Genomic DNA, 25856 nt, shown 5'->3' with positions numbered 1-25856 from the left:
ACCGAAAAGCGTGACCACTTCAGACCGAGAGCGAAAGAAAGTGAAAATTCTCAGAAGTGGGCAGAAGCCCAGGGCCTGTTGTAGCGGATTGGAAGACGCGGGGATCACACACAAGTGCCGTCTTGGGACCAAGTCTTTTTGGCTGTTTCAACAAAGCCCCTTCGCGGTGGCTTCCAGCCATGGGGGCACCCCGGCCTGCGTAGGTACGGGGCAGCCGCGGCCCAGCACAGTGACCCGCGCGGCGGAGCGCGGGTCTGGGCCCTGAGCGCCCAGCGCACGGCAATCCGTGGAGGTGGTGCGGTGTGCTCGCTTCACCGCGTGCGGCCAACTTCTCTGCACACCGTGCGATCCCTGCCTTGAGCCCGTGTGGCCTGGACTTGGACAAGCCTGGCAAGGGGCGGCCGCGCCAGACTCGCAGCCAGAGGGGTCTCCCGGGCCGGAACAACGGCCGCGCCTCTGGCTCGGCCTGCCCGCAAGCTCCGGGTCTCGGCGACCGGCCTACCTTCTCACACCTGCGCGCTCGCCGCCTAACGCGCCCTGAAGGGAGGTGGAACCGGCGGGTGACCAGAGAGCCCCGCTCCTGACAGCCCTTGGAGGCCTGCGGGACCGGCCGTTCTGAGACGCCCCCAGCCCAGTCAACCGCGGCGCCCCTGCCACCTGGAGCCCTCACTCCGCTTCTGAGGGGTCGGTCGTTCCCTCAAAGAGGAACCGGGTCCTTGGGCCCCGTCCCGCTTGGAGTCACTCGCATTCGGGCCACACACTTTCATGTGCTTATTCAGCATTTTTACCGGCCCAATTTTGTTGTCTGTCTGTGCGGCCCGGGAGGATGTCAAACCCCCATTTTCCTTGTGTTCAGTCACCCAGGTGCGGAGACGGACCGAGAGAGACAGCGGAAGGAGTTTCCCGGGCTGCGCCGTCGCTCACCGTCGGGCGCCAATCAACACGCAGTTTTCTCTCGGGCCCGCCTCTTTGGGGGGCGTGTCCCTAGTGAGTGATAGACGGAGCCGCCCGGCCCTGCTCAGCCCAGCCCACGTTGCTGCTTAGATTGAAATGCAGAACTCAAGCCTCTTTCATCGGGGCACAGACTTCCTTTTACTCCTTCCTTTTGCACTCTCGCCGCCTCCTCCCGGGGAGAAGCGGAGGCACCGGCGGCCCGGGACAGCGACAGGCCGGGCTACCGCGGCCGTGCGTCAAGCTTCTTTCTGGAAGTGCGGGACAGGGCCGGGCTGGTGTACGGCTCGGAGCAATGGGTGAGTGGCTGCGGGGGCCGCTGTCAGAGCGGCGGCGGACGGGCGTTCCGCTGATTGACTTTGCTCGGTGACTGCTGGGTGTAGCACGGCGCCAAGGGTCAGCGGCGCAGGCGGTCCGGTGTGCGTGCCGGCTGCTGGGCTGCTGTTGATGCGGGGGTCCTGGTTTTAAACAGCGCAGCGTGGCATCGGAGAGCCCCGCAGCCCCGGTGGCAATCCAAGCCGTGTTTCCCACGCGCTCACGCACGCACGCACGCAAACAAAACAGCCAAAACAACAATCCCAAACTCTCTCTAGCTTTGCCCTACGCTTGGTCCAGCTGCGCGGGTCTCCGGGCGGGGCGCGGGGGAGGGGGCGGGGGCGGGGAGCGGCCCGAGAGCTTCCGTGCGGAGCCCGCCAGCGGGTGCGCGTTCAGGCGTCGAGACCGATTCCCCCGCCTGGTTCGGAGACTTTCTCGCCGCTTTGCTGGTCAGTTGCGGCCACTCGCGAGGCAGGAACGCGGGAAGGGGTCCTCCTGGACCGCGGCAAATCTTTTGCCGGGGGGGGGGGGGGGGATGGGGGTGGGATCTGGTCTGGGGACAGCCTTGGGCGTCCGTCGGGGGGCGCGTGCGTGCGCCCTGCCCCAAGCCGGTGCGCAAGGGGGCCAAGCGGCCCGGCTGCTGTCCCAAGCCGGGGGTGCGCGTCCCCGCGCGCCGTGTGTTGGTTTTGCAGAGCCGGCCTTTGGGGAGGTGAACCAGCTGGGAGGAGTGTTCGTGAACGGGAGGCCGCTGCCCAACGCCATCCGGCTTCGCATCGTGGAACTGGCCCAGCTGGGCATCCGACCGTGTGACATCAGCCGCCAGCTACGAGTCTCGCACGGCTGCGTCAGCAAGATCCTGGCGCGCTACAACGAGACGGGCTCGATCTTGCCAGGAGCCATCGGGGGCAGCAAGCCCCGCGTCACCACCCCAACCGTGGTGAAGCACATCCGGACCTACAAGCAGAGGGACCCGGGTATCTTCGCCTGGGAGATCCGGGACCGCCTGCTGGCGGACGGCGTGTGTGACAAGTACAACGTGCCCTCGGTGAGCTCCATCAGCCGCATCCTGCGCAACAAGATCGGCAACTTGGCCCAGCAGGGCCACTACGACTCCTACAAGCAGCACCAGCCGGCGCCGCAGCCCGCGCTGCCCTACAACCACATCTACTCGTACCCCAGCCCCATTACGGCGGCTGCGGCCGCCAAGGTGCCCACGCCGCCCGGGGTGCCCGCCATCCCCGGTTCGGTGGCCATGCCGCGCACCTGGCCCTCTTCGCACTCTGTCACAGACATCCTGGGCATCCGCTCCATCACCGACCAAGGTAAGGGCACGGAGACCGGGCGGGTGAACGTGTTCGGAACCTGCCCGCGCCCTTGCGCTGGGACCCCGGCGTCTGCGGCCTCCCGGCCCAGGTCCATCCCACCACCCGAGGCCTTTTCCTTTGGAAACGAAAGGCGGCTTCCCAGGGGGCACCCTGATCTCATTAACTCGAAACTCCTGCCCCTGCTTCCTTGCCACACACAGCCTCCTGCCTCATCTCAAACTACCAGACCCAGAACATCCCCCAGCCCCAACACATGGTTCGCATTTTCCACCCTCCCCCGCCTCTCGCGCCGCGCCGCAGCCTCAGCCGGGCTTGCTCACTCGGAGAGCGCGGCCGGGGCTGGACTTGGGGCGCAGCCCGGGAGGCCCGAGCCGGCGTGGGGCTGCCGGCTGCAAACGCCGCTGCGGGCAGCATGCTCCGGGATCAGAGGCGGCGCGAGGAGGCCGGTGCGCGGTGGAAATTCTTCTCGGATACTGGCAATCAGGCCAAATTTGCTCAGGCAGGAAGTTCAAATGTCACCTAATTGGTTTCGTTCTTATGCTTCACTTCATTTTCCTCGGAAACGGAGGTCCCGAAGTTACTACTAGTAACTTGCATGAAGCTCAATCAGGCTAGCGCTCTCTCTCCCTTAACGTGTGTGTGTGTATGTGTGTGTGTGTGTGTGTGTATGTAAATCTTGGGAAAGAACGTGGCACCCGCCATTGCACTGATGGGGAGAAAGTGCATGGCGACTCCATGCCGTCCTTTCTACGTTCTTTCCAGTTCTATCCGAGCTCAGGGACCGCGAGTGAAAGCCTGCTTATTTAGCGCTTGCACGGTTTCACTGGTGCCGCCTTTTCTGCATAACCAGGAGCCCCCGACTCTCCCGCTCAGTTTGCTTTCCGCGGGAGATCGGAGTTTGTTTTCTTTTATTGAATTGTTTAAAAAAAAAAAAAAGGCTTTAACCTCTGAGTAGGGAGAAAAGAGTAAAAATACTCTCCACGCAGAATGTAAATACTTCAGAGATACCTTCTTAATGTCTCAGCCGTGAAGTTTAAAAAATGCAGAGGAAAAATTAAATAAAGGGGGAAATAGTTCCTTTAATTATTTCCTGCCTTTCTCAGTTGCCAACACATTGGCACAATTATCTTTTTAAGTAATTAAAGCAGGGGCCTGATTTCTCATCTTCTTGGTTTCTGGTTGTGAATTTCCAAGAGCCCGGTTCTGTCTTACTCTGAGCTACTTGCAGCTTTACTTGGAGAGAGTTCGCCCTTGATTTATAGGATACACTGACCTCACTGACATTTGGAGGAAGCCCCTGTTCATGGGAAAGTGTGAGATCAGCAGAAATGGGGCCTTGCAGGGAGATCTCAATTTCTTAAGATAACTTCAGGCTTGTGCCCACTGAGTGCCTTTTGTCTGGGAAGGCAAAGAGAGACAGGCAGTTCTGGCCTAAACACCCCATCCTGGTGCAAAAATGGGAACACAGTCTAATCTTTGAGGGAGGAGGCATGGTGAAAACAGACTGACAGAGTTGCAAAGAAAAATTTTCTTCTCGAGAGATTCTACAGTCAGACCAAATGTCAGTTGGCAAAGGATTGGCTTACTGGAGAGAGCAAATCTTCATGGCAGATACTTGTGTTGATTCTGGGTGCCAGCTTTAAACAAGGTGGTTTGTGAACATAAAATGATCATTTCTATAAAATGATCACCCCCTCAAAGCACCAGGTCACATGGAAGTGTTTAAAACCAAGTTTTAAGTGCCTTGGTCACACTTCACTCCTTCATCCGTAGGACTCAAAGACGAAAATATATTGCTTCAAATACCTCCTCTTTGAAATTACACTTTAGTCACTTAAAGATGCCAATGATTCAATATGGACAACTCTGTGTACAGTAGTAATCACCTTATAACACATAATTTTCTTTGCTTTTCTATCAAGAACAGAAAGGATAACCTATGGCTTTCTTCCCTTCTTTAACATTTAATTCTACTTTCGTTTTGTTAACCTTGTATTCAATTCTTTTTAAAAACCCTCTCTCTATAAACCCCATTCCTACTGATACTTGTGGCATTCACAATGGCAATAACAATTTTTTTTTTTGAGTCAGAGGCACAAAACCGCATGATTTAGTGTGTGGAGAGGGAGCACCAGGGTAGTCCTATGTACACACAAGGTGGAAATCTGTGCACATATATTTTGCATGTGTATTGTGGGCATCGTTTAGTTATTTGTTTGCAAATGACTTTGCAGATCTTTTGTTTTGTTTCTTGGCGTAAGTTCCAGACATCCACAGCACAGTGAGCACTCTGAGTACAGATACAGGCACCTTAGGTCAGGTTCTCTCCTCTCTTCCTTTTGAGTCCTAGAGATCCCGGTACAGCATCTTTGTCAGTCTCCAGTCCGGCCTGGGTTAGGATGGGCGAGCTGGGAGCAGCGCATCCAGCTTCTGTCCCAGATTTGGGAAAACGCTCGGGTTTCTTTCACTCGCTTTCCTCGAGATAGTGAAGAGGGGAGGAGGGAAATCGAAGGTTAGCAGAAAAGGGAAAATTGTCTTTTTGCAGGCACGACTGGAAGGCCCGGTCTCAGGCGAGGCGAACTTCACCAGGCCCGGGGGCTGGTGGCGGCCCCCGGCGAAGCCGAGGGCAGGGGGCCTAACCGAGGTCGCGGGTGCGGGTCTCTTCTCAGGAGGGGGCGCGCGGGTTGGGCTACCAACCTGACACCTTCTCCTCCTTCCAGGAGTGAGCGACAGCTCCCCCTACCACAGCCCCAAGGTGGAGGAGTGGAGCAGCCTGGGCCGCAACAACTTCCCTGCCGCCGCCCCGCACGCGGTGAACGGGCTGGACAAGGGAGCCTTGGAGCAGGAAGCCAAGTACGGGCAGGTGAGGCGGCGAGGGCCGGGCCAGGTGGGCCGCGTGGCGGCGGGGTTTGGGCGGTGGAGGACACAGGTCCCTTCCCGAGCCTCGAGCGAGGGGAGCCCGGGCCGGCGACCCGGTTGCTGACAGGAGCCCGATGCTCAGTTGCTGGGGGGCGGGACAGCTGTTCGGGCCTCCGAGGGCGGAGCTGAGGCCTCGACCCCCGCCAGGAGTGGGCCTGGGTCACGCCTGCAGGCCCGTGTGGCTTCGAGAGCGCGCGGAGGCCGCAACTGAAGCCCCTTCGGCTGCTCGCGCCGGCCAGGGTTAACCGCAGCAGGAGCGTGCGAAGGGCCGCGTCCGTGGCCTCGGGTCGCGGAGCTGCACCGGCTCCCGCGGCCCTGCGGCTCAGAAACGAGCAAGCGTGGCTCGTCCCGCGTGCTATTAGGACGTGGGATAACTAGGTAACCGCCGTGAAGTTACCATTTCCCGATTAAAAAGGTCACCTCGTCATCTCCCAAGGGAGGTTGGTGAGAAAACCTCAAATTATATGGACTGGCTGTGGACCGTTTAATTTTTCTTCCACTCCGTCCCTCCCCCGATTCTCCAAAAGAAAATGTCAAACGCTCGCGTCTGGGCTTCCCCTGACAACCGCCGAGAGGTTTGATTCTAAATTCATCACCACGCTGGAGTCAAGAGTTCAAAACTCTCAAAAACCGGACCTTCGGGCAGCGGGAGGTTTCCCGGAGCAGCCCGGGGCTGGTTTGCAAATTGCTTCATCCCAGAGGCCAGTCCCACAGCCTCGAAACACTGTTTCGGTTTTATTATTTCGAAGTCTTAAAACTCCTACTGTTTTCCTATCTGTCCAAGTCGGCTTTTCAAAATTAGGTAGAACTTGCTCCTCTCACTCAACTTGGGGTAAAACTCCTAGTCGATATTCTGCGCCCCAGTTCTCCTTGGCGCTTCCCTGCCCGCCTGCCTTTGTTTGAAGCTTCAGACTGTGTATATAGTCGCTTCCCCGTGGCCAAGACCGCAGGCAAAGCAGCCAGGGCAGCCCCTTCCCTCGCTGTTTCCACTGTCAAGAACGCTGATGAGGAGGTGTGAGAAAGTCTGCCATTTTTCCCTCCTAAAAGGGCCCATCCATGCTCCTTAACTCGAAGAGAACAGGCAGTAGAGGACCACGGTGAGGCACCTCCGCTTCTTCTGCAAGTTCGTTATTTAGAGCCTCCGTAGCTTCCTGTTTAAAAGTAGGAAATCATAGTGCCAGGCTCCAACGAGGTCCTGGGGACTCAGGAAGCAGTGCAACCATATGGCACGCCATAAGCCTTCTTCGAAGCCGGAGACGCTTCAAAACGTGCGTGGCAAATCCGTGTGATCTTTTAAGTTCATTTTTCACCCCCCTTTTTGAAGTTATAAATGGTGTTTAGAGATTGACTTTTAAAAGCAAGCACTGTTTATCAGAATATACTTTGTTCAGACAGCCTAGAGTCCAAACGTGCTAAGGCATTTTGTTAACATCACAGAAAGCGGTATGGAGAGCACGTAGCATAGTAGCAAGCATTTAATAGGTGCCCAGTGCTTTTGATTAGGTCATCATTTCTTGGAATAACATTGTGAAGTATAGAGTTGAAAAATAGTCTCTAATTCCCACATGTAGTTGATGAACTCAACTTATGTGTAAAGCAGACTCATAATGCAAAAAAGCCTTTGTAGTTATTGTCACTTTTTTACTCCCTTGAGTTATAGAACTGGCGTTTAAACTTGGTTAGCAATGATGAATTCATAATACACTTCAAAACTAAACTGACAAGTTACTTAATTTGTTTTACTAATTTTAAATGCTTTCAAGCATATACTCTATATTCTGAATGTTAAAATTGATTGCATTTTACACTCTAAAGTGTCAATCACTAATGTATCAGATTTGTAAAAGCAAGTAATTAAAAGAAATAAGTGGTCAATAAATGTTGCTCTAAGAGAATGAGGCATTTTTCCAAAATAAAAAGAAATTTACATTATACTTACATTTGGAAATTTCTTACTTGCAATATGCTAATCTTCTGCATTGTGATGTAGTTAGAAAATTGAAATGTTGAAAAATTTCAAAACCTGAAAAGTTTCTAAGCATAATGTAAGTTAGTGGCTACACTATTAGGTTTATTTAAATAGTGTTTATGCTGAAGATATGTGAAGCAGGCTGATAGGAGATACCATTTTTTTAGCAATTTTGAAAACTTAGACATTGATGTCATTAAGTGTAAAATTAATTATATCTTAATACTTGTTCAAAAACATGCAGACATCAAGTGTGTTGCATATATTTGTATATGTGTGCATTCCTCTTACCCATATTCAAAGGGGAGCTTTATTTTTCAAAGTTTTTTTTTTTCCACGCTGTTATCAGCATATTCCAATCCAAATGTAAATCTACGTAACATCTCCCCCCTTCTGTATAGTGAGCAAAACTTGAAAATCTTTCACCAAAAAAAGGGGGAGGGTAAAATGTTTTCCCATAATACTTTCAGAGCATTTATAGTAGTTATTAAGTAGTGCAATATTTTTGATAGCAGTTTCATTTTAGCATGCAAAGGAGGAAATTGAGACTTCAGAGTCACAGGGCTTGGTGCATATTTTCCCAGAAGACACCTGTAAAATTACCAAAGGGTCGAATTGGCAACTGATTATAGATTCTATTGATTACTATAATCTAGAGTTTTCTTTGCAACTTCAATGTAAAGAAAGATGTGCCATTCCTAGTCATTATAACTGTGTGCACATTTCAGCCACATGCATGCAATCTTTTGTTTTTGAAAAATGTTTAGAATATACAAATGTCTTAATACATTAATATCACACTGTATTTAATATTTTATAATACCATTCAGAAGTCCTTATTGTCCATCTCTGAGAACAGAATATTTATTTTTAAAACCTACATCTAATATTGGACTAGAAGTTCTTAATACCATCTAATTCTGAATGGCAACAATGTTCTCTGGCTCCTAACAGCTGGTTTTCTTCTTGTGGGAAGCATAATACTGCTGTTGAATACAAGAGAATGGCAAAAGGACATTATAGAAAGAAATGAAAATTGGAACATATCTGTCCTTCAATGTGATACTTAATTAAAGCCTTATTTTTTTAGACAGTTTATAAATAATTGTGTAGTTCTAGAAACATTTTCTACAAACAGGCCCTAGTTTCTCAGAAAACATATATTGTAAATCTGGTACTCTAATCTGAATGCTCATTATAATCTTTCTGTATCTTCATTTTGGAGTTGTACATGTTAACTCTGACAGCAATTTGTATGATGCTAGCTGCAAATTGAGATGTCAGAAATGGAGAATAGTCTATAAATATCTGAAATTCTTATGAAGCATTCATTTGTATTAGAAATAAATATTTCAAAATTCTGAACGTAATTTTCTAGTACACAACTTTAAAAAAGCTAGTCATCTTTGTGAACATAATGTTGTCATGAAGATAGAAATAAAGGTGCACTGAATTTTTCTTTATATGAAATAAAATCAGTTTTTGCTAAATAATTTATAATTTTAAACATTTTAGGTTAATATCAATAGAGAGTCTTTGAAGTTCATGTTATTTATTATGAAAAACATCCTTTGGCCTGGTTAACTTTTAAGTAGTAGTATCTTTTAAGAAGATGGATTACATATCAATAAAATGTGTCATATAAAATAGCAGGAAAATGTAGCAAAAAAATTTTAGGTCCAAAATAACGAACTAACTAGAAGAGAGTATTCTAAATGTTCTCACCACAAAGCAATGATTAATGTTTGAGGTACTGGATCTGCTAAATATCATGATTTGATCATCATACAATGTATGCATGTATTGAAACATCACATTGTACCCCATTAGCATGTACAATTTTTATGTGTCAATTAAAAGTAAAATAAAACTGAAAAAAGTAAAAAAAATTGAAGCCTGCATCAATTTTAATAATATTTTAGAAACAAAATTTAGAAAAGAAGTTAAATACTGTAGCAGCGTCCCATTACCTGGAGACATTCTGATAACTAAGCATAATATCTCCCATCTGATAACTAAGCATAAATAAGATCCTTTTGGATGAATGTTGAAGCCATATTTATAACTACTGCTATTTCATACCAGGTCATTGAATAATGAATTAATAATGGAAGAATGGCAGTGAGAAAAATGATGTAACTGAAAGAGAGAAAATATCATTTTCAGATTTGAATTTTTTTTTTTGCTTATGATACCAAGGTTAAAATTCTAGGGGAAGCACATTTCTCTTTGCGGCTAAATCTACTTTAGCACAAAGCCAAGGTAAACACATTTTATTTAAGGGGAGGAGCAGATAAAGTTGATGAGTAGATAGATGACAGATTGTGGGTAGAGGATCTGGTCCTGCTATTCACATTTTCTTCAAGACAAAAATGTTGAGTAGACAATTCACAGAATTTGAAAAATAGTCTATAACTTCTAATTGCCAGGCAGTCGTCACACCAGTTTGTATGTGTGTGTGTGTGTGTATGTGTCTGAGAGAGAGAGAGAGAGAGAGAGAGAGAGAGAGCGCGCACAAGTGTTTGAATCCTAATGTATTTGCATTTTCTTGGAGGGGGAGGTATAAATGGAACTACCATAAATCAAACAATGAAACGGCTTGGTTAGAATTTTTATTTACTTTTCCCCAACAGTTGTATTCATTTTGCTTACTTAAAGTATAATGCTTGTTCTGTAATAATGAGTGCCTAGCTTTATGTTTTATTCTTAAAGCAACAGTATCACATCTTTTGCTTTCACAAACCTGTACTAACTTAAGTATACAAATGATTTTCATGGGGATACGAGATGATTAAGGCAAGTCCCTGTCCTCAGACAGTGTGCAGTCTAGCACTTTACCAATGCAGTTCTTAATCATATTCACTAATTTAAAAAAAAATTGGCAAATCTGCCCTTTTAACAATTTAGAACAAGTGAACTAAAAACTCATACTGTCATTCTTGTTGGGATAAGCCTAATGAGAACTACACTGCATCACAAATAATGTGTAGGCTATTTTCTTTTTATGTCAAAGTGATGAAATCTATCTTTTCTTAAAAAATATTCAGCAACGAGAAAAACTTCCTTTTTGCAGGATATGCAATTGGGTCTGTAAATCTCCTTCTCAAAATTAGGCAGAAGATAGTTTGCTAGAGAGTAAACTTTTGCACAGTTCTTTCAGAGGAAAGAATCCTCATGTCCTTCATGGAAGATCCACATGAAAAAGGGGTTGAGGGATTGAAGTCTTATTTATGGAATCTTTAGGTAAAGTCATTTTCAAAAATGAGATTTCCATTACATGCCCATTGCTGGGGTTTCATTGGGAAAATTTGTTTACTCTTCCCTGGGGATTCCATATGTTGGTTGATTTATAAATCATATTTACAATCCAATTAAATAGAGTCATTTAGCATGTTTGCTCCCACTATATTTATGGTGTACATTTGGTAGTCTCTACTCAGCCTAACTAGCTTTTCAGATTAATTACATGCCCTTCAACTGAAAACATTAAACAGATTTGGGAAGTTTAACTCATGCACTCTTTTACTGGAAAGAATAAACAAGCATCAGTGCTACCTGTAGTTGTTTTCCTTTGCGGTGGAAAATTTTACTCTTTCGGTGATTGCTTCATAAATAACAATTACTTTACCCACTAGAGATTTATATCTTTTGCTAATGTCATGTTTCAAAATTAATAGTGAGAAAATTGATGTGTTTATGGAATCACTAGAATGAATGAACAGTGAAGGTGGCAGAAGGAAGGTACATTTTAAAGCACGTTTGTTCTTTCTTGCTTACTCCTTTCTTCTAAATTTCTAAATCTGAACTTTAAAAAGTAAATTAAGACAAAACTCCATTCCTCAATCTAGGTCACAATTTAACTTGAGGGTAAAGCTAAGAGCTATTTTTATACTATTTAAGGTTAAAGATTTCTATCTTTTTTTTTTTTTTTTAAACAAACACTTCAGCCTTCCACTGCCTTACTCTACAAGATGAAGTCAACCCTCTCCATGCTTCTCTTCCTACGCTCTTTCTCCATGTGGGGGGTATTGCATCACTAAAATGACACTAAATAAATATTGTGGATTTTAGAGGACATTGAAATACTTAATACTACTAAGAATTATAACATAAAGTTGATGCCTTAAGCATGAGAAATTGGACAAATATGGAAAAAACTACTAGTATTTTTTTACACTTGATAAATGAATGTAGTCATGGAATAAGTAAGGCACCTGAAGGTAACACAGGTTTAAATCCAATGGTCTACCCCCCCATCTCAGGAGCACTGTGTTAGATGACCATCTGAGGGCCATATTCCATGGGGAATGCCCCTGGGCAAAAAGAAGTATGTCCATGTAAGGAGATTGTATTTATTGCACTGGAACCGCTGAAGAACCCTAGATAAAGGACACACTTTATGGGACACTAGTTCAAAGGGTATATGGGGAAAAATAGGAAGATGACAAAATAAGAATCTGAAAGATAGAAATCACAAAGAAAAAAGGATGGGTAGGACAAAATTTAGCTGTGATGAAAAATAGAATTCACTAACATTTTCTGGCAATTAGATCATTGTTTTTTAACTTTATGTACTTCGAAAATGTGGAGCACAGATTTTCAATATATTAAAAACAATTTTAATTTAATAGTCTTATTTTATTATTCCTGCTACACATTGGTAACACAAGGATGGAAAAGGCCAGATATAAATGTGAATGTATTTCCATAACTACAGTGGAATGATGGCTTTCCAATTTAATTTTCCCAAAGGTTGTTGGGAAAATTCTAAATAATGATCAGAACCATAATCTTTAAGCAAGATTAGATTTTTCTCACAATTTGATAGCTTTATATCCTGATACTCATTTTCTGAGATCCTTAAAGTATGTCTCCTTCGAGACAAAATTAGCCATTCTCAAAAAGGGGGAAAAAGGATTTCTTTTTAGAAGTAAAGAAACAGATGAGGCTTTAACAATGAGAATCAGGTCAGGTTCTAGAAAAGCAAAGGATCTTTTCAATCCTTTTAACACATGGCCATTGACTTGCCAGTTGGCCTGAGGTAAATGGATAAATCCCCCATCTATACCTGCCTGTGTAAAAAGAGAGTAAGAGTTCATTATATTCATGTGATGTGTGATTATGCTTTTTGCTTGTAAAAAAATGTAGCATCATTCTTTGGGACTCTTGAAATAAATTTTAATTTCATTTCAACATTGTATTATTTCATGACACATTATCTTGTAATTATACAATAAACTCAACAGCTTATAAGGTACAATTCATTACTCCTCATTATTCAGCAAAATATGCTTGATGTTTCTTGGTGCTTGGGACAAAGGAGATACTCAAGAAACTTTATTTTCCTTTCTCTTTCCTCATTTTCAAACAATAGACAGTGGCAAACAGAAGAATACAAGGTGTGTTCTTACAAACCAAAAGTCAGATTTCACCCCTCTAATATTTTTTCTTATTTTGTCAGAAATCCATGAGCAATGTTAAATGACACTCATGTTACATGTTCTATTCCATGTATATACATCCACTCCATGTTGAGAACACAGTATTTGAGACCCCACCATTGCATTCTCCTAGTTGTGGGAATGAAAGCAAGAGCCAATGAATTAAATTAAAAAACAATTTCTGTGTTGTAATGGAATTGGAAAATCATCTAACATTTGAGTTATTTAACTTGAAAGATGAAATCAGTTTTCCTTATTATTAGGATTTACATTATATTTTCACTAGGAAGTATGTTGATATGTTAGTTTGTTCATGTCGGTCTCAGGAACAGGGTTTACTTATTTCTAAATCGGGTAGAAATTTGGAGGAAAAAAAATTAAGGTAATTGAAGAGGATGCCGAATGTTCATGCCAGAATCCGGATTAGAAACTAGGGTGTTTTGGTGTTGTTAATAGTAACGATATCAACAATAATTTACTGGACGCCAAGAGAGCAATGGTTTCTATGCAGACTTGCTTGCCACAGAAGCTTCATTTTGTTTGCAAACAAAGTTTTTACGTCTAAATTCTTTTTAAGAGAGTAGTCCATGTGGCTTTGAGAACTCTACATAACAGGGTCCAGAACTGTGTAAGCAAAACTTCTGATTTCAAAATAATGCACATGAAGTTCTCCTTTATTTGGATGGACAGTTTCCTTTCTGATAATATAGCTCTGGGAAAAAAAAAAAGTCCAATCTTCATTAAAAAACAATCCTTATGAGACCAAGTGCCTCATTTCGCATGTCCTTTGTCCAGCGGGCATCTTCAACATGAAGATGGTCCCTGTTTTAGTTAACAAAGGTCATGCTCATTTTGCGTTTCTAACGTGACAGCTCACACTCTGTACCCGTCTTTACTGGAAATGAAAGCTGCACCAACCAGGCCCGTCACAAATGCCTCAATAAAAGAGCCAAACAAAACCCAAGTGCTGGGAAGGTTGACAGGGGCAATGCGGATAGTTGAACAGGGTATTTAATCGCCATTAATTCTTTCCTCGTCCTCTACTCTTTCAGATAGCAAAGGCAACTTTTCTGGTTGCAACTTCCTCAGAACTTTTGTGGAAAACATAATATGCTGCCTTTTGGCATTATTATTTTTTAAGTAGCAAGCCTTTAGGATATAACTAAGGTCGAATCTAGAAAGAAGTCGGAAGGTAGAGTTAACATATTGCTAGTTTACTCAGCTTCTTTCTAAGAACCTGTGGATTGTTGACTATTGTAATGTGATTACTTTTCACTTCTCTTTTCCTGCTTCTCTCAGGCACCAAATGGGCTCCCAGCTGTGAGCAGTTTTGTGTCAGCATCCAGCATGGCTCCTTACCCTACCCCGGCCCAAGTGTCACCTTACATGACCTACAGCGCTGCTCCTTCTGGCTATGTTGCTGGACACGGATGGCAACATGCCGGCGGCACCCCACTGTCCCCCCACAACTGTGACATTCCCGCGTCACTGGCGTTCAAGGGAGTGCAGGCAGCCAGAGAAGGGAGTCATTCTGTCACCGCTTCTGCACTCTGATGGGAACTTCCGTCTCCAGCAGCTTCACCGGGGTCCCCCTGGCAGCACATCCTCCCCTCTTCCCAGGTGTCACATCCCACCCCTCCCTCCCGAGAGAGCTGGCTTTATGGACTGACATCCTTTATGCTGATGACATTTAAATATTTCTTGCCATAACTTCTCTCTTGCAGAAAACCTGACATGACGTTAGGATTTTAAAAACAAAAGCATCGTTAAGGATTCAATGAGACATTTGTGTTGCCCACACACTGTTTTAATGTAGTGAAGAAAGCTACACCCCTCAAAGGGCTTAAGGAACTTTTAAAACTAGTCTTTGGTAAAACCACACATGTATATTTATTCTAAATCAACCTGAACTTTTGAAACGTGCAATTGTTGAGATTTTGTGAAATCAATAAAGGAGAACACATATAGAAAAAAGTTATGCTACATCCTCTAATCAAACAAGGTGACCAAGTAAGCCTTAATTCATCATTAGGAAACCAATCAATGATTGACATGGTTGAGTGATCCTTTGCTTATTTTTGAGAAATGACCTATTGTAATTGAAAAATATGTGTAGAATTCAAGCAGTACCTGAATCTAGCTCCTCTTGGTGTTTTGACTTGGTTCCAAATACAATAATGTTTATATTTCCTATTAGTTTGTAAATAAGGACTCTGGGTGGTGCATTTGTGTCTTCATTCCATGGGATATCTCCCTCCCCTCAGCCCCATCCCCTATTTTTTCTTTCTTTATTTTGCTAAGGTGACTTTCTGGCCACGTCTTTGTCTCTGTTTGGTGGTGGGCTGCTTGGGCTCCTGCACCTGGACTTGCCCCCAGATCTGTGTGTGCAGTGAAGGCTTCAATATCTCATGAAGGACACTTTCTTTCTACAGCAGAGGACTCAAAAAACAAACAAACAAACAAACAAACAAAACCAAAAAAACCAAACACCAGATATAACAAGCCAGTCTCCCATTTTTTATCCTAATCAAACAACACACATGCCAAGCATATAAAGACAAGAGGGTGGAAAATATCTGAGAAAGAAGGCTCTAAAGAAAGTCACTTAGAAACTTACATTTAATGTGAAACGCTTTGCAAAGACACTTAAAATGAACTTTTTGTTAAGAAAACCACTGTGAAACTAAATTGTACTGTTATTGTTGGCTTACCTGTGTGTTCAGCAATCTCAGCCCAAAATGATGTTGTAATGTAAAGAAAATGGAAAATCCTGCTCTAGTGAATGTAACGATGGCTTGCTGTGAAGTTTACATTGTTGTACAGAGCATGTTTCACATGTAGGTAAACTGGTGATGGTGACAGAAATACACATGCTATTTAATTTTAACAAATTCCCTTTATTCATTTCTGGAATTACAGAACACAGTTTAACTGGTAAATCTTTCTAGAGCAACTCACCTTTCACTTTAATGTTAGTAATTGCTGTGGGGGTATTTGTGTGTGTGAGTGTGATTATGTGTTGTAGTTCAAAAGGCAAAATTCTACAGTTTTTATCCAGTCTGTTTAGGAAGTTCTTTCTGCTTGGTAATATAGGCTTAAAAATGCATTTTTAAAACATTGGTACAATTCATCTATTGGAAAAATTAATATATTGTGGGTTTTTTTGGGTGTTAATCCTGTGCAATAACTAAAAGAGCACCTCACTAGATATAGATGTTAAAGATGCATTCGTTAGGTGATTTTGATTTCTTCCTATCTGTGCTGTGCACAGCCTACATGGCAATCCAGTTCCACCACATCGGTCTCATGGCTTCATTTAGAACTCAGCTGGCGAGATTAGCTAGATGTTCACGTCACTGGACGTAAACAGTGAGTAGACTTCTGACACACAAGCTACGTTCAAGGAACTGCTTTCCTCAAGCAGCAGATACCTTCTAGAAAAGCTTTGAACTGCATGTATTTCTAACGCAACCGAAATTCAGTGCTACAAACAGAGGATTATAACTTCAGGAGAGGAATAAGCGGAAGGAACAGACGAACTCTCAGGGCCACAGTCTTCCTTTGATCTTATAAAACTCCTGTTGACATCTGGACTTCCCAGTCTGGTAAGAACATAGACTATAAACCCAATGAAACAAAGATCCAGTCTAATATTTTGGTGGAGACTTTAAAATCATACCATACAGGGACTCTCCTGCCATCCGGAAAAATAGACAAAAGGTATAGAATTATTCTTTATCAAATATTTTTAGGTGACTATTAGGGGTCTTTAAAAACTATCAATTGTATGGAAACTCAACTAAATGTTATTTTATCTAAATTAAGAAATCTCTTGTTATTATGTTATTTATACTATTTTCTGATTCTTGTGCTTTTTTTAAAAAAAAACTAATATTAATTGTATCAAAGTTTTTTTTTCTCCCTTTACCCCCACCCAGGTCTTCTCTTAACAACTGTCAATTCACATGGAATAATTTTAAAGGACAACAGAAAGTCCAAACACAATTGCTATTCAAAACAAGCTATGATTTAAAGCTACTTTTAAAAACTAGAAGGATAATGGGATGGGATATGTGGTTGGAACTGTTAAACATTATTATTATTGGTTGGTGTTACACATCTCCTCTGTTTCTTAGAGGGTACAAGTGTTGGTGTTGGTTATAAACTGACGAATGCACTCTTCAGAACCTCTTTTCCATTTCATCTGCGTGGAGAGGTTAAAGCCTCATTTCCAAGGCCTCTGTGCAGGCGGTACCCTCTCTCTCACAGGATGTAAGACTATTACCTGCAAGGATAGAACGCAGTTGTACAGAGACATATCTTATTTCTCTTCATTTTTCTGTTTTTAATGACCCTCTTATTGGAGTACTGGGCTGAAATATAAATTAAAAAACACGTTGGAAAGGATGTACAACAGAAGGCTGTGTATGTATATACAGAATGTCAAAAAGCCTTTTATTTTTATACTTAAAATGCTCTAAATTAATAAAAAGTAATAATTATCATGTTATCCTTTACTTTGTCTTTTCAAAATGCTTTAGAGAAATAGACCCACAGTAGAAATATCTCAGAGTAGTGCTTAAGAAGATGTGTCATTTAGAGCCTACAGTCGTTTTTGTTGACTTGAAGTAGCATTTCAGGATGTAGACATAAAGTCAAGTTTGGTTACATAAAGGCCAAAGAGATATTTTTTAGAGTGAATGTTACTACAGGAATCCTTGGAGATGCTAAGAATGTTCTTCTGTTTTGAAATGAGTTTACCTTTATTGTACATATTTTAATACTGGAGACAGCCTACTCCATACCTGGAACTGTCACTTCAAACTAACAACCTGGATATATAGTTTTATTCTACATCTTCTTCTTGAGGATGGCATAGGTAAGAGTGCTTAGCAAAGGTATTTCAATGCAAATACAGACAATGAAACACGCTCAGGGAGTGCTTCCAATTTGTGATTTAATATAAAAATATTTCAGCAATTAAATTTGTCTTCAAAATAAACTATGTGAAGGAAAGTTTGATTTCATGTATCATCTTTGTAATTAAAGGACTTCTGATATATCATGCTTTTAAAATACAACAAGGTGAAAAATAAAGTAGGTTTAGGAAAATAGAGCTGAGATGTGTATTATTACTGAATAAAGCCAACAGACTTACATTTTAACATGGTACTCAAAATTAAAAATTCTTAAAAGGCCATTTGAGTGTACTTTAAAGATGTTTTCCTTTAAATATTATTTGTGGAAATTTTTAATCTCATACAGAAACTGTTTAACTTTGGTCTTAACATTTTTTAACCCAGTCTTTCATTGGATACTTAAGGAACTAGCCACAGGGTGATTTATTTTCAAGAATTTACTTGAAGTATTTCTGGATTTCTTAGGAAAACAATTATCATTACAATGAATTTTTTCATTGTGAAGCAATGTTAAGAGGAGCCTAAGTGACAAAGCTTAGATTGCTTTTAGGAAATACATTTGATTTCTATGCTATTTTTCTATATTTGATTTAAATACCTCATTGCTTCACATTATTTTTCTTCTCATAGTTCTAAGTATATAGCCCAAATCATTACTCCAAGTTGTCTAAAGATAATTTTTAAAGTATCTAAATTGGATTTATTCTTGAACAAACTGATTTCCCCTTCATAATTGCATGCTTAGCTTAGCTGATCAAAAGTCTCTCCTGTTCCTGGTGCTGCACAGCAAATACCATTGTCTCAAGGGGGAGACATTCTTCCCAGGCCATCACCAGTTCTCCTGCAGCCATGAATGAGTGTATTCATAAACCAGCAGCATCACCGCACCACCTAGAAAAGAAAAGAGCTGGCTTTATCATCCAGCCCGTGCAACAGTGTTGTCTTGGCACCGGGTTTCGGCAGCCATGAGGTGCCAAGGCAGTTTTTCAGGCAGGGCCCGTTTGGTATCGCCAGGTCTCGAATTCCGACACATAGATATAAAACCATTGCGGAGACTTCTCAGGGTAAAATCAAGACCATCTTGAGTCTCCAAATACATTTTTCCTCCATGAGTTTCTGCAGCTTTCATCATTCCCCAGCAGATCCTTTCTCAGGCACTTATAATTTTTTAAAAGTAAATAAATAGAGACATATTTAGTCATGTAAGGGCATGTGGCTTTCCTGCGAACAGAAACCTTCAGATTCTTCCTGTGCAGGCAAAGGATTTATCTTTTTCTGTCCACAATTAGCATCATCATAGCTGCATTCAAGAAGGAAGTCTCTAAGATGGTACCTGATGGAAGAGTCTGGTTTTCTCTTATGGCTTCCAAACTGGACTACATGGGGGAAAATAGCTTCTGATGTTTGGATCTATGTTGTAAAACTTAATAAAGGGGGGGAGGTCGTCATGTCTTTCACCTGCTTCAGATGTATATGGATTTGAACTTGAAAAATTTGGTAGTAGAGTTGGGTGGCAAGAAACTATCATTTGCCTTGGAAGAGGAGAGTTGTATGACTGGCTGCAAAGCGGCTTTCTGGTCATGTGTCAACAGGAATCTGACATGGGGAAACAGATACTGAGGCTGCTCAATTTCCAGATGCTGAGAGAAGCATTTGTACCAAGATCATTTTGTGTTCTATCTGATTCAGCCAACAGTGTGTTGTTCCCAAGCCCCTTAAGATAACCTCTCTTCGTCCTTCCATGTCTAACTGAAAAGTAGTACAGCATAAAGATGTGCACAAATTTCCTGGGCACAACTTTGAGAAGATTTGGCTACACGAACAGAAGATTCACTTCCGACCGAAAGAAACACAACTTGATTTGGATCTTAGTTATTTTGCACACTTTGCCGTGTGCCTTCTTCTTTAAATCTATAGGCTACATATGTTTGTGTAACCATACACCAAAGATAATTATCTGCCTGTAATTTTCATTTTTAACCCACGACGATACGCCATTAGACTCTTCCAGCTGCTGTAGGCCTCCTGGAACTCTGGCAAACACAAAGAGACACACTAGAGAAGGTTGTCACTCACAATATGTATGCAATTGCTGCATTTACTCCTACTAACTGTTCACCATGTTAGACAAGGAGGCTAGTTTTCAGCCTAGTGATAGTTGGAATTCAAACCACAGACGTGAAGTCTTTTGTGGGAGGTACCTGATGGTTAACCACAAGGAGCTGCTCAGGCTGCTGTAAAAATATGATGGAATCCCTCTCCAGAACAAAGGATTAAAATTCCAGGTTCGTCTTTCTTTTCTTTTTTACTGTTTTTTTTTTTTTTTTAAACAAAAAGGAAAGAAAAAATCTTGCCCTACACTCAACAGTCTTACTTTCTACCTTTCTTCCCTTTGAGGCTGATGGAACTTGCACATTTGGAGTGAAGTGAAGGCCAAGTCCCTGAAAGAGGTTTCCACTATTCCCAGTTTTGTTTAGCCTGGACAGTGAAGTTCACAGCAAGCTTTTTCATTGGGCTTCACAACACGGCAACTCAGGACCCCCTCATACAAAAACATATAAGAAAAAAAAAAACAGCCCAACATTTGCAAGCCTCTAACAAAACTTGGGGTCAGACTATTTAAGAGTTTTGGATTAAGGTTCCAGTCAATTACCATTTTAGCTAAACTGTCCCTGACACAGCCTTTTAAGGCCCATCCCCTGTGAGAGAGCTAGTTAAGGGCCAGTCTTGTGATTTTCTCTAATATTAGGTCTTCTAGATGGTTTTTACAGTTTGGTATAGAAAAAAAAAAAAAAAAAAAGGCCGGCGCCGCGGCTCACTAGGCTAATCCTCCACCTTGCGGCGCCGGCACACCGGGTTCTAGTCCCGGTCGGGGCACCGATCCTGTCCCGGTTGCCCCTCTTCCAGGCCAGCTCTCTGCTGTGGCCCGGGAGTGCAGTGGAGGATGGCCCAAGTGTTTGGGCCCTGCACCCCATGGGAGACCAGGAGAAGCACCTGGCTCCTGCCATCGGAACAGCGCGGTGCGCCGGCCGCAGCGCGCCTACCGCGGCGGCCATTGGAGGGTGAACCAACGGCAAAAGGAAGACCTTTCTCTCTGTCTCTCTCTCACTGTCCACTCTGCCTGTCAAAAAAACAAACAAACAAACAAACAAACAAAAAACTACCTATACAGCTCATAGAAATGTACAACAATCCCAGCCTTCTTTATTATTGGGTTAGTTGTTTCACATGCCCAACACGTCACAGGAGGTCTGCCTCTTAAATAGGAAGCGAAAATCCAAGCCTGTAAGGCCTGGAAAGGTTGAGATAGATGGTTTGGGAACTGTGGAAGTGTTTTCTACATGCAGGAAAGTGTAGACTATACAGCAGCTTCAACTGCAGACTGTTGTTCTCTGACTGAGGATGGTAGAAATGCTGGCTCCTTGTCTTAAGATCTCGGGTAAATGTACATGTAGATGAGTGCAGTGCAGAAGGGAAGAAGACATTGGGTGGTCAAAGGAAGGAATGGCAAATCTCGGAGAGAAGAGAATGGGAGAAGGTTCTGGAGAAGACTCCCGGGATGTCTAAGTAGAAGAGTGTGGTCTGGTCAAACAGAAGCGTGGTCTAGAGCATACTTTTGTACTTATTCACCAGGTTGCTTAAATCCAAGACTATTTGCCCGGGCGGTTGAGTCTGCAGCAGTTATTTTCTTATCTATTTACACAGAAGCAGCTGACTCTCTGTGGGAAGAGCAGCCAGTTTTTTGTGGACTGTGTCAGGCGAGGCCCGGAGCCAGGAGCCTCCACTGTGAAGCTGACAGAGGCCAGGAAAGGGGAGTGCCTGGCTGGGGCATGACTATTCCTTCAAGGTGACTCTGCGGAAGACTGGCTCTTGCCGTTCATGGAAGCAGACTGTCTTCCTTTTCTGGTTTTGACATACAGTTGAGGCAGGAGCAAGAATGAATTCGAAGCACAGGCGAAGGTCTTCTTAGGCCAGTCCCTCTGAAAATCCTCCCTTTCTGCCTGAAGCCACTGTATAGACCTTGGTGCTCATTCCAACTCCAACTGGCTGTGGGTCCTGTCCTATTGACTTAGGCTGGGCTCTGGCTTCTATTAGCCTCCAGCAAGGTCATAAATAGTCACTTTATAAACAAAGGTAGAACATTTCTAACGGATGCCTTTGGTATCTTGAATACTCACAGACAACTTTATATCCTGAAGGCTTCCGTCTTTCACAGTGTGGTCTACTTTTATTGTGTCACGGATAGACACAAATAACGAAATAAGAGACACCAGAACAATGAAGAAGGGAGGGTATAAGTAAGGAAAACATCATTACCTGGTCCAAGTCTCATGATCTTGGGAAGCAGGCCTTTGTATAAAGCTAAAATCCTATAAGCAGGAGGGAAAGAGCAACATGTTTATTCTGAAAATAAATGAGGTTGAGACTCAGATTTATTAAGATGTTGGCCCAACATTCTAGCTTAGTAGTTTCTGTGGCAAGTGGGATGAGGGAAAGAGTTAATCCATTCTTTATGACCCAAGCTGTGCCGACCTTGGCCCATCAGAAGCATGACTTTCATCAGCTAGATGGGTTTTGCTTTCAAGTCAGGTCTTACCTTCAAGACAGCTGTGTATACGGACACAGTAACTTTTGTAATTGAATTTAAAAGACAACCAACTCAGTTTCCACATTAGGAAACATGATGCAGTTTAGTTAAAAAATAATATTACTTGTTTACTTGAGAATAAGACATTGGTGAGGAGGGGTGGAGAGATAAAAAGACTTAAAAATCCCCCAGGATATGGAAAGCACATACTTCACGTTTTTAAAAGAAAATGATTTTTACAGAATTCTCATCTAGTCCTCCCACGAGAATACAGTTGGGTCACATTTTGCTTAGGTTGTCAGTCAATTCTTCACCTGCCTGTGTATTAAAAGGGTGCAGAGTATACAATAGCATATTATGCAAACTGACATCTTGGTTCTAAGGTACACACGCCGTGTATTGTATGATCGCACCCCACAGCACAGCCTGGATGACGTATGAACATTTTGCCAACCACTCACTATTGTGTGAGCTCTGCAAAACGTGTCATAAATATTCCACGGAGCGTCTTAGACACCCTCCCCGCCCCCACCCCCAACTTCGAAGGGCTTACTGGCTCTCATCAAAACAGAAGTACAATGTGGTTTCCACAACAACCCTTGAGCCTGGCACGTTTATTAAATCAGAATGTGTTACCCTTCTTCCCGATAGACTGTCGCCATTGTTTTAAAACAGGTTCTGTACTTGATCTCTCCAGGAACTGGCTGAGGCCCTTGAATCCTACTTTTGGCAACATCAAAAGGGATGTTAATGACTGAGGCTATTGTCCCAGAGAGAAGACCAATCCCGAATTTTCTCAAAAACTCCAAGGTTGGATCCTAAGGGAAAAGAATATAGTATGAGTTGGGGAAGTGGAAGACCCTAAATCGGTTAAACACTATAAAGCGATAGGCATTGAAGCACAGCATTGCACTCCCGGCACCCTCCTGTTATTCCAGCGGAACACATTAGGATTTCCTAGGCTGGAGCTTGTTTTCTTGACAATCCCATTGGCTATGTTTTTACACATGGTCTAAATTGCTGAAGTACACATTTCCTCACACAGGATTTATAAACACAGTTCATAAAGAAAGACTGGTATGGCATATGGGGATGATTTGTATAATTGGGCTTCACAATGTACTTAGTATTACTGTATCAAAACAGGAGAAATCCAAGCACACTATTAGCTAATTGGCCAGAATATTTTACAAATGACAGCAACTTCCACCATGAAGCCTACTAAAATGCTCATTTGTGTGTGGACCCCCAAATGTTAAATTAAATCAAGGCTACTCTCGGCCTGCTGCTATTCCCCTCCAGGTTTTTTGCATTTATTTTCACGTGTAGCTGATCCACTGTACTGAGAAGTGCTAGCTTCCTGTTATTAACAAACCAACTTGGGGTGGCTGCAGAACAGCCTGTGACATTCTGTGCGTTATGAACAGTAGTAAGTCACCGGACTAATTGGCTGAAGAATTTACAACCCATTGTTCCTGGATCTTATTCTTCTTTCACGGCAAAGGAAGAAACCGGGATAAGGAGAGGAAGGGGATAAAGGAGAGAGGGAGAGGGAGAGGGAGAGGGAGAGGGAGAGGGAGAGGGAGAGGGAGAGGGAGACAGGGAGGGATGGGGGGGGCGGAAATTGTGTGTGTGTGTGTGTCTAGATTTCTTTCCATCTGAATCACCTCCGTCTGATTTGTCTTGCTTTCTGACATCAAAGTTTGGAATTAGGTCTTATGTGGGAGTCACTTTCCTTCAGCCTATTTTTGTGCCTAGCAAGCTCACATTATGCTTTGCTGTAATTAATTTGCTGGGAAGTTCTCATTACGCTTTCAGCTTCAGTTCTTGCTCCAGAGAGAGGTTAGTAGCACTGACTGCAAGCCACCGACGTGGACTGCTCAATGCTATCTGTCCCTAGCCCTGTCTTTTGGTCATTGCCTCAGAAAGATTATCACAGAGGAATCACACAGGGTTGTGCCATGACACTATTTTACTCAGCAGGAGAACTAAAGGAAGGGACACACACCTTGCTTAAATACAAAACAAAACAAAACATCAGGTCTGAGTATTGCACGGTACCAGCTGCTATGGAAGAAGGAAACTTCTGGAAGCTCTGAAATTTTCAAGTGAACCAAGAGCCAGTTACCATCACAGAAACTCCTATGTGGCTAAATATAAAAAGCAAGGAGTTCGGTAATAATTCTTGGATCTGGGCCATACAGGTGCCAGGAGGTTTAAAGGGATTTAAAAACCAACAGGGTGTTTCAACAGGAAAACAATGCGGTGATTGCAGTATGAGTGAGGTGTGTTTAAATAATTCCCCCTCCCCCTGTTCTTTCTCTTTTACAAGGAGAGAAAAATGCCTTTATGTTACCCTTCTCTATTATACCACAAAGCAGAACTGGAGCCACGGAGGACGGCAAATTCAGGAGCAGCTCTGGTTGTCTGACCTTGGATGAATTTCTGAATCATGAAGAGCCCAGTGGATTGAAAGAAAAATTGTAACATTGACTTTACCTTCATATTGCATCATTTTTCTGGAAAATACATGTGATAATAAACACTCTGTTTCCATAAATATGTACAATTATTGCATATTAATAAAATACACAAAGTGCTTGTGGAATGTAAAAACTAAATTAAAATAATAAGAGATAATACAAATAAAAGTGCTGTAATACAAAATAATACAAATAAAAATACAAATAAAAGTGCCTGGCAAAAGAAAGGATTACTATGTGTTGTTTTCTAAAGACACAAAGATGCTCTCAATGTGTCCTGTGACAGTCAAGTTCTCCTTTCCCACTAAGGACCAGAGGGAAAGTGATGATCGGCATCCATATTGTCCTGGGAAGTTCAGAGACATTATTGAGCATTCAGCCTCTCCATCTCCTGCTGTGTTTGCTAAAAAAATCAGAGTTCAGAATGGAAGGGACACTAAGACACTCACTGAAGGTCACTGTGCTAGAGACATTGCATTGGAGACCGAAACTTCGCGTCTCCAAACCATCAAAGTCCTTTGGCATGAGGAAGGTCCAACTCATCAAGTCTACATTTCCCAGCTCGACAGGAAGACCCCACAGTAGTTCCCATATCCAGCTGGGCCTCAGAATTGCCTGTCGGCTCCACAAGATACAGATGCTGGGCTCTACCTCAGCCCCACGCAGCTTCCCAGAGCAGGATCTCCGGGGAAGGTGCTGAATGTGCTTCTAAAATTCTTCAGGGCTACTGAAACTTCCAGGCTGAGGGCCCCTTTCTGGAATCAGCGATTTTGATGTTCTAGCCAGGGAAGATCAGATGGTTAGTTGCTATTCCCCTGGGCATTCTAGGGAAGAAAAAAGTTCACTTGAGATGGTCAAGAGGCTATCTCCCACCACTTGGCTCTGGGTCTGTGGTCTATCTCTTTCCATACTATACTTTCTTCTTCTTTTTTTTTTTTAACAGGCA

The 25856-nt window shown here is 43.2% G+C and overlaps 2 protein-coding genes across 5 annotated transcripts in view; one reads left to right on the top strand and one right to left on the bottom strand.

Annotated features, from left to right (window-relative positions):
- Positions 1-1049: 1049 nt before the first annotated feature.
- PAX9 (paired box 9) lies at positions 1050-24957 on the top strand. Of its 3 annotated transcripts, none has more exons than XM_062205251.1 (4): positions 1050-1250; positions 1959-2588; positions 5312-5454; positions 24806-24957. In XM_062205251.1, exons 1-4 carry the CDS (start codon positions 1247-1249, stop codon positions 24866-24868), a joined length of 840 nt encoding a protein of 279 aa, XP_062061235.1. In that variant the 5' UTR covers positions 1050-1246; the 3' UTR covers positions 24869-24957. The 3 variants fall into 3 exon arrangements, with proteins under 3 accessions (XP_062061235.1, XP_062061234.1, XP_062061233.1); XM_062205250.1 differs by having other exon boundaries at positions 24760-24930; XM_062205249.1 differs by lacking the exon at positions 24806-24957 and adding an exon at positions 14220-17385.
- SLC25A21 (solute carrier family 25 member 21) overlaps positions 18090-25856 on the bottom strand; it is a 536203-nt gene continuing 528436 nt past the window's right edge. For both annotated transcript variants that reach the window (XM_062205252.1, XM_062205253.1), the window contains exons 8-10: positions 23064-23245; positions 22157-22209; positions 18090-18730 (exon numbers count right to left, since the gene is read on the bottom strand). In XM_062205252.1, the coding sequence (XP_062061236.1) occupies positions 18669-18730; positions 22157-22209; positions 23064-23245 (297 nt within the window). In that variant the 3' untranslated portion in view covers positions 18090-18668. The remainder of the gene's footprint in view (positions 18731-22156; positions 22210-23063; positions 23246-25856) is intronic.

This window comes from Lepus europaeus, chromosome 11 (assembly GCF_033115175.1).
Source record: "Lepus europaeus isolate LE1 chromosome 11, mLepTim1.pri, whole genome shotgun sequence".
NCBI lineage: Eukaryota > Metazoa > Chordata > Mammalia > Lagomorpha > Leporidae > Lepus > Lepus europaeus.
Note: the sequence above shows the minus strand (reverse complement) of the source record. Positions and strands in the feature narration are given on the sequence as shown.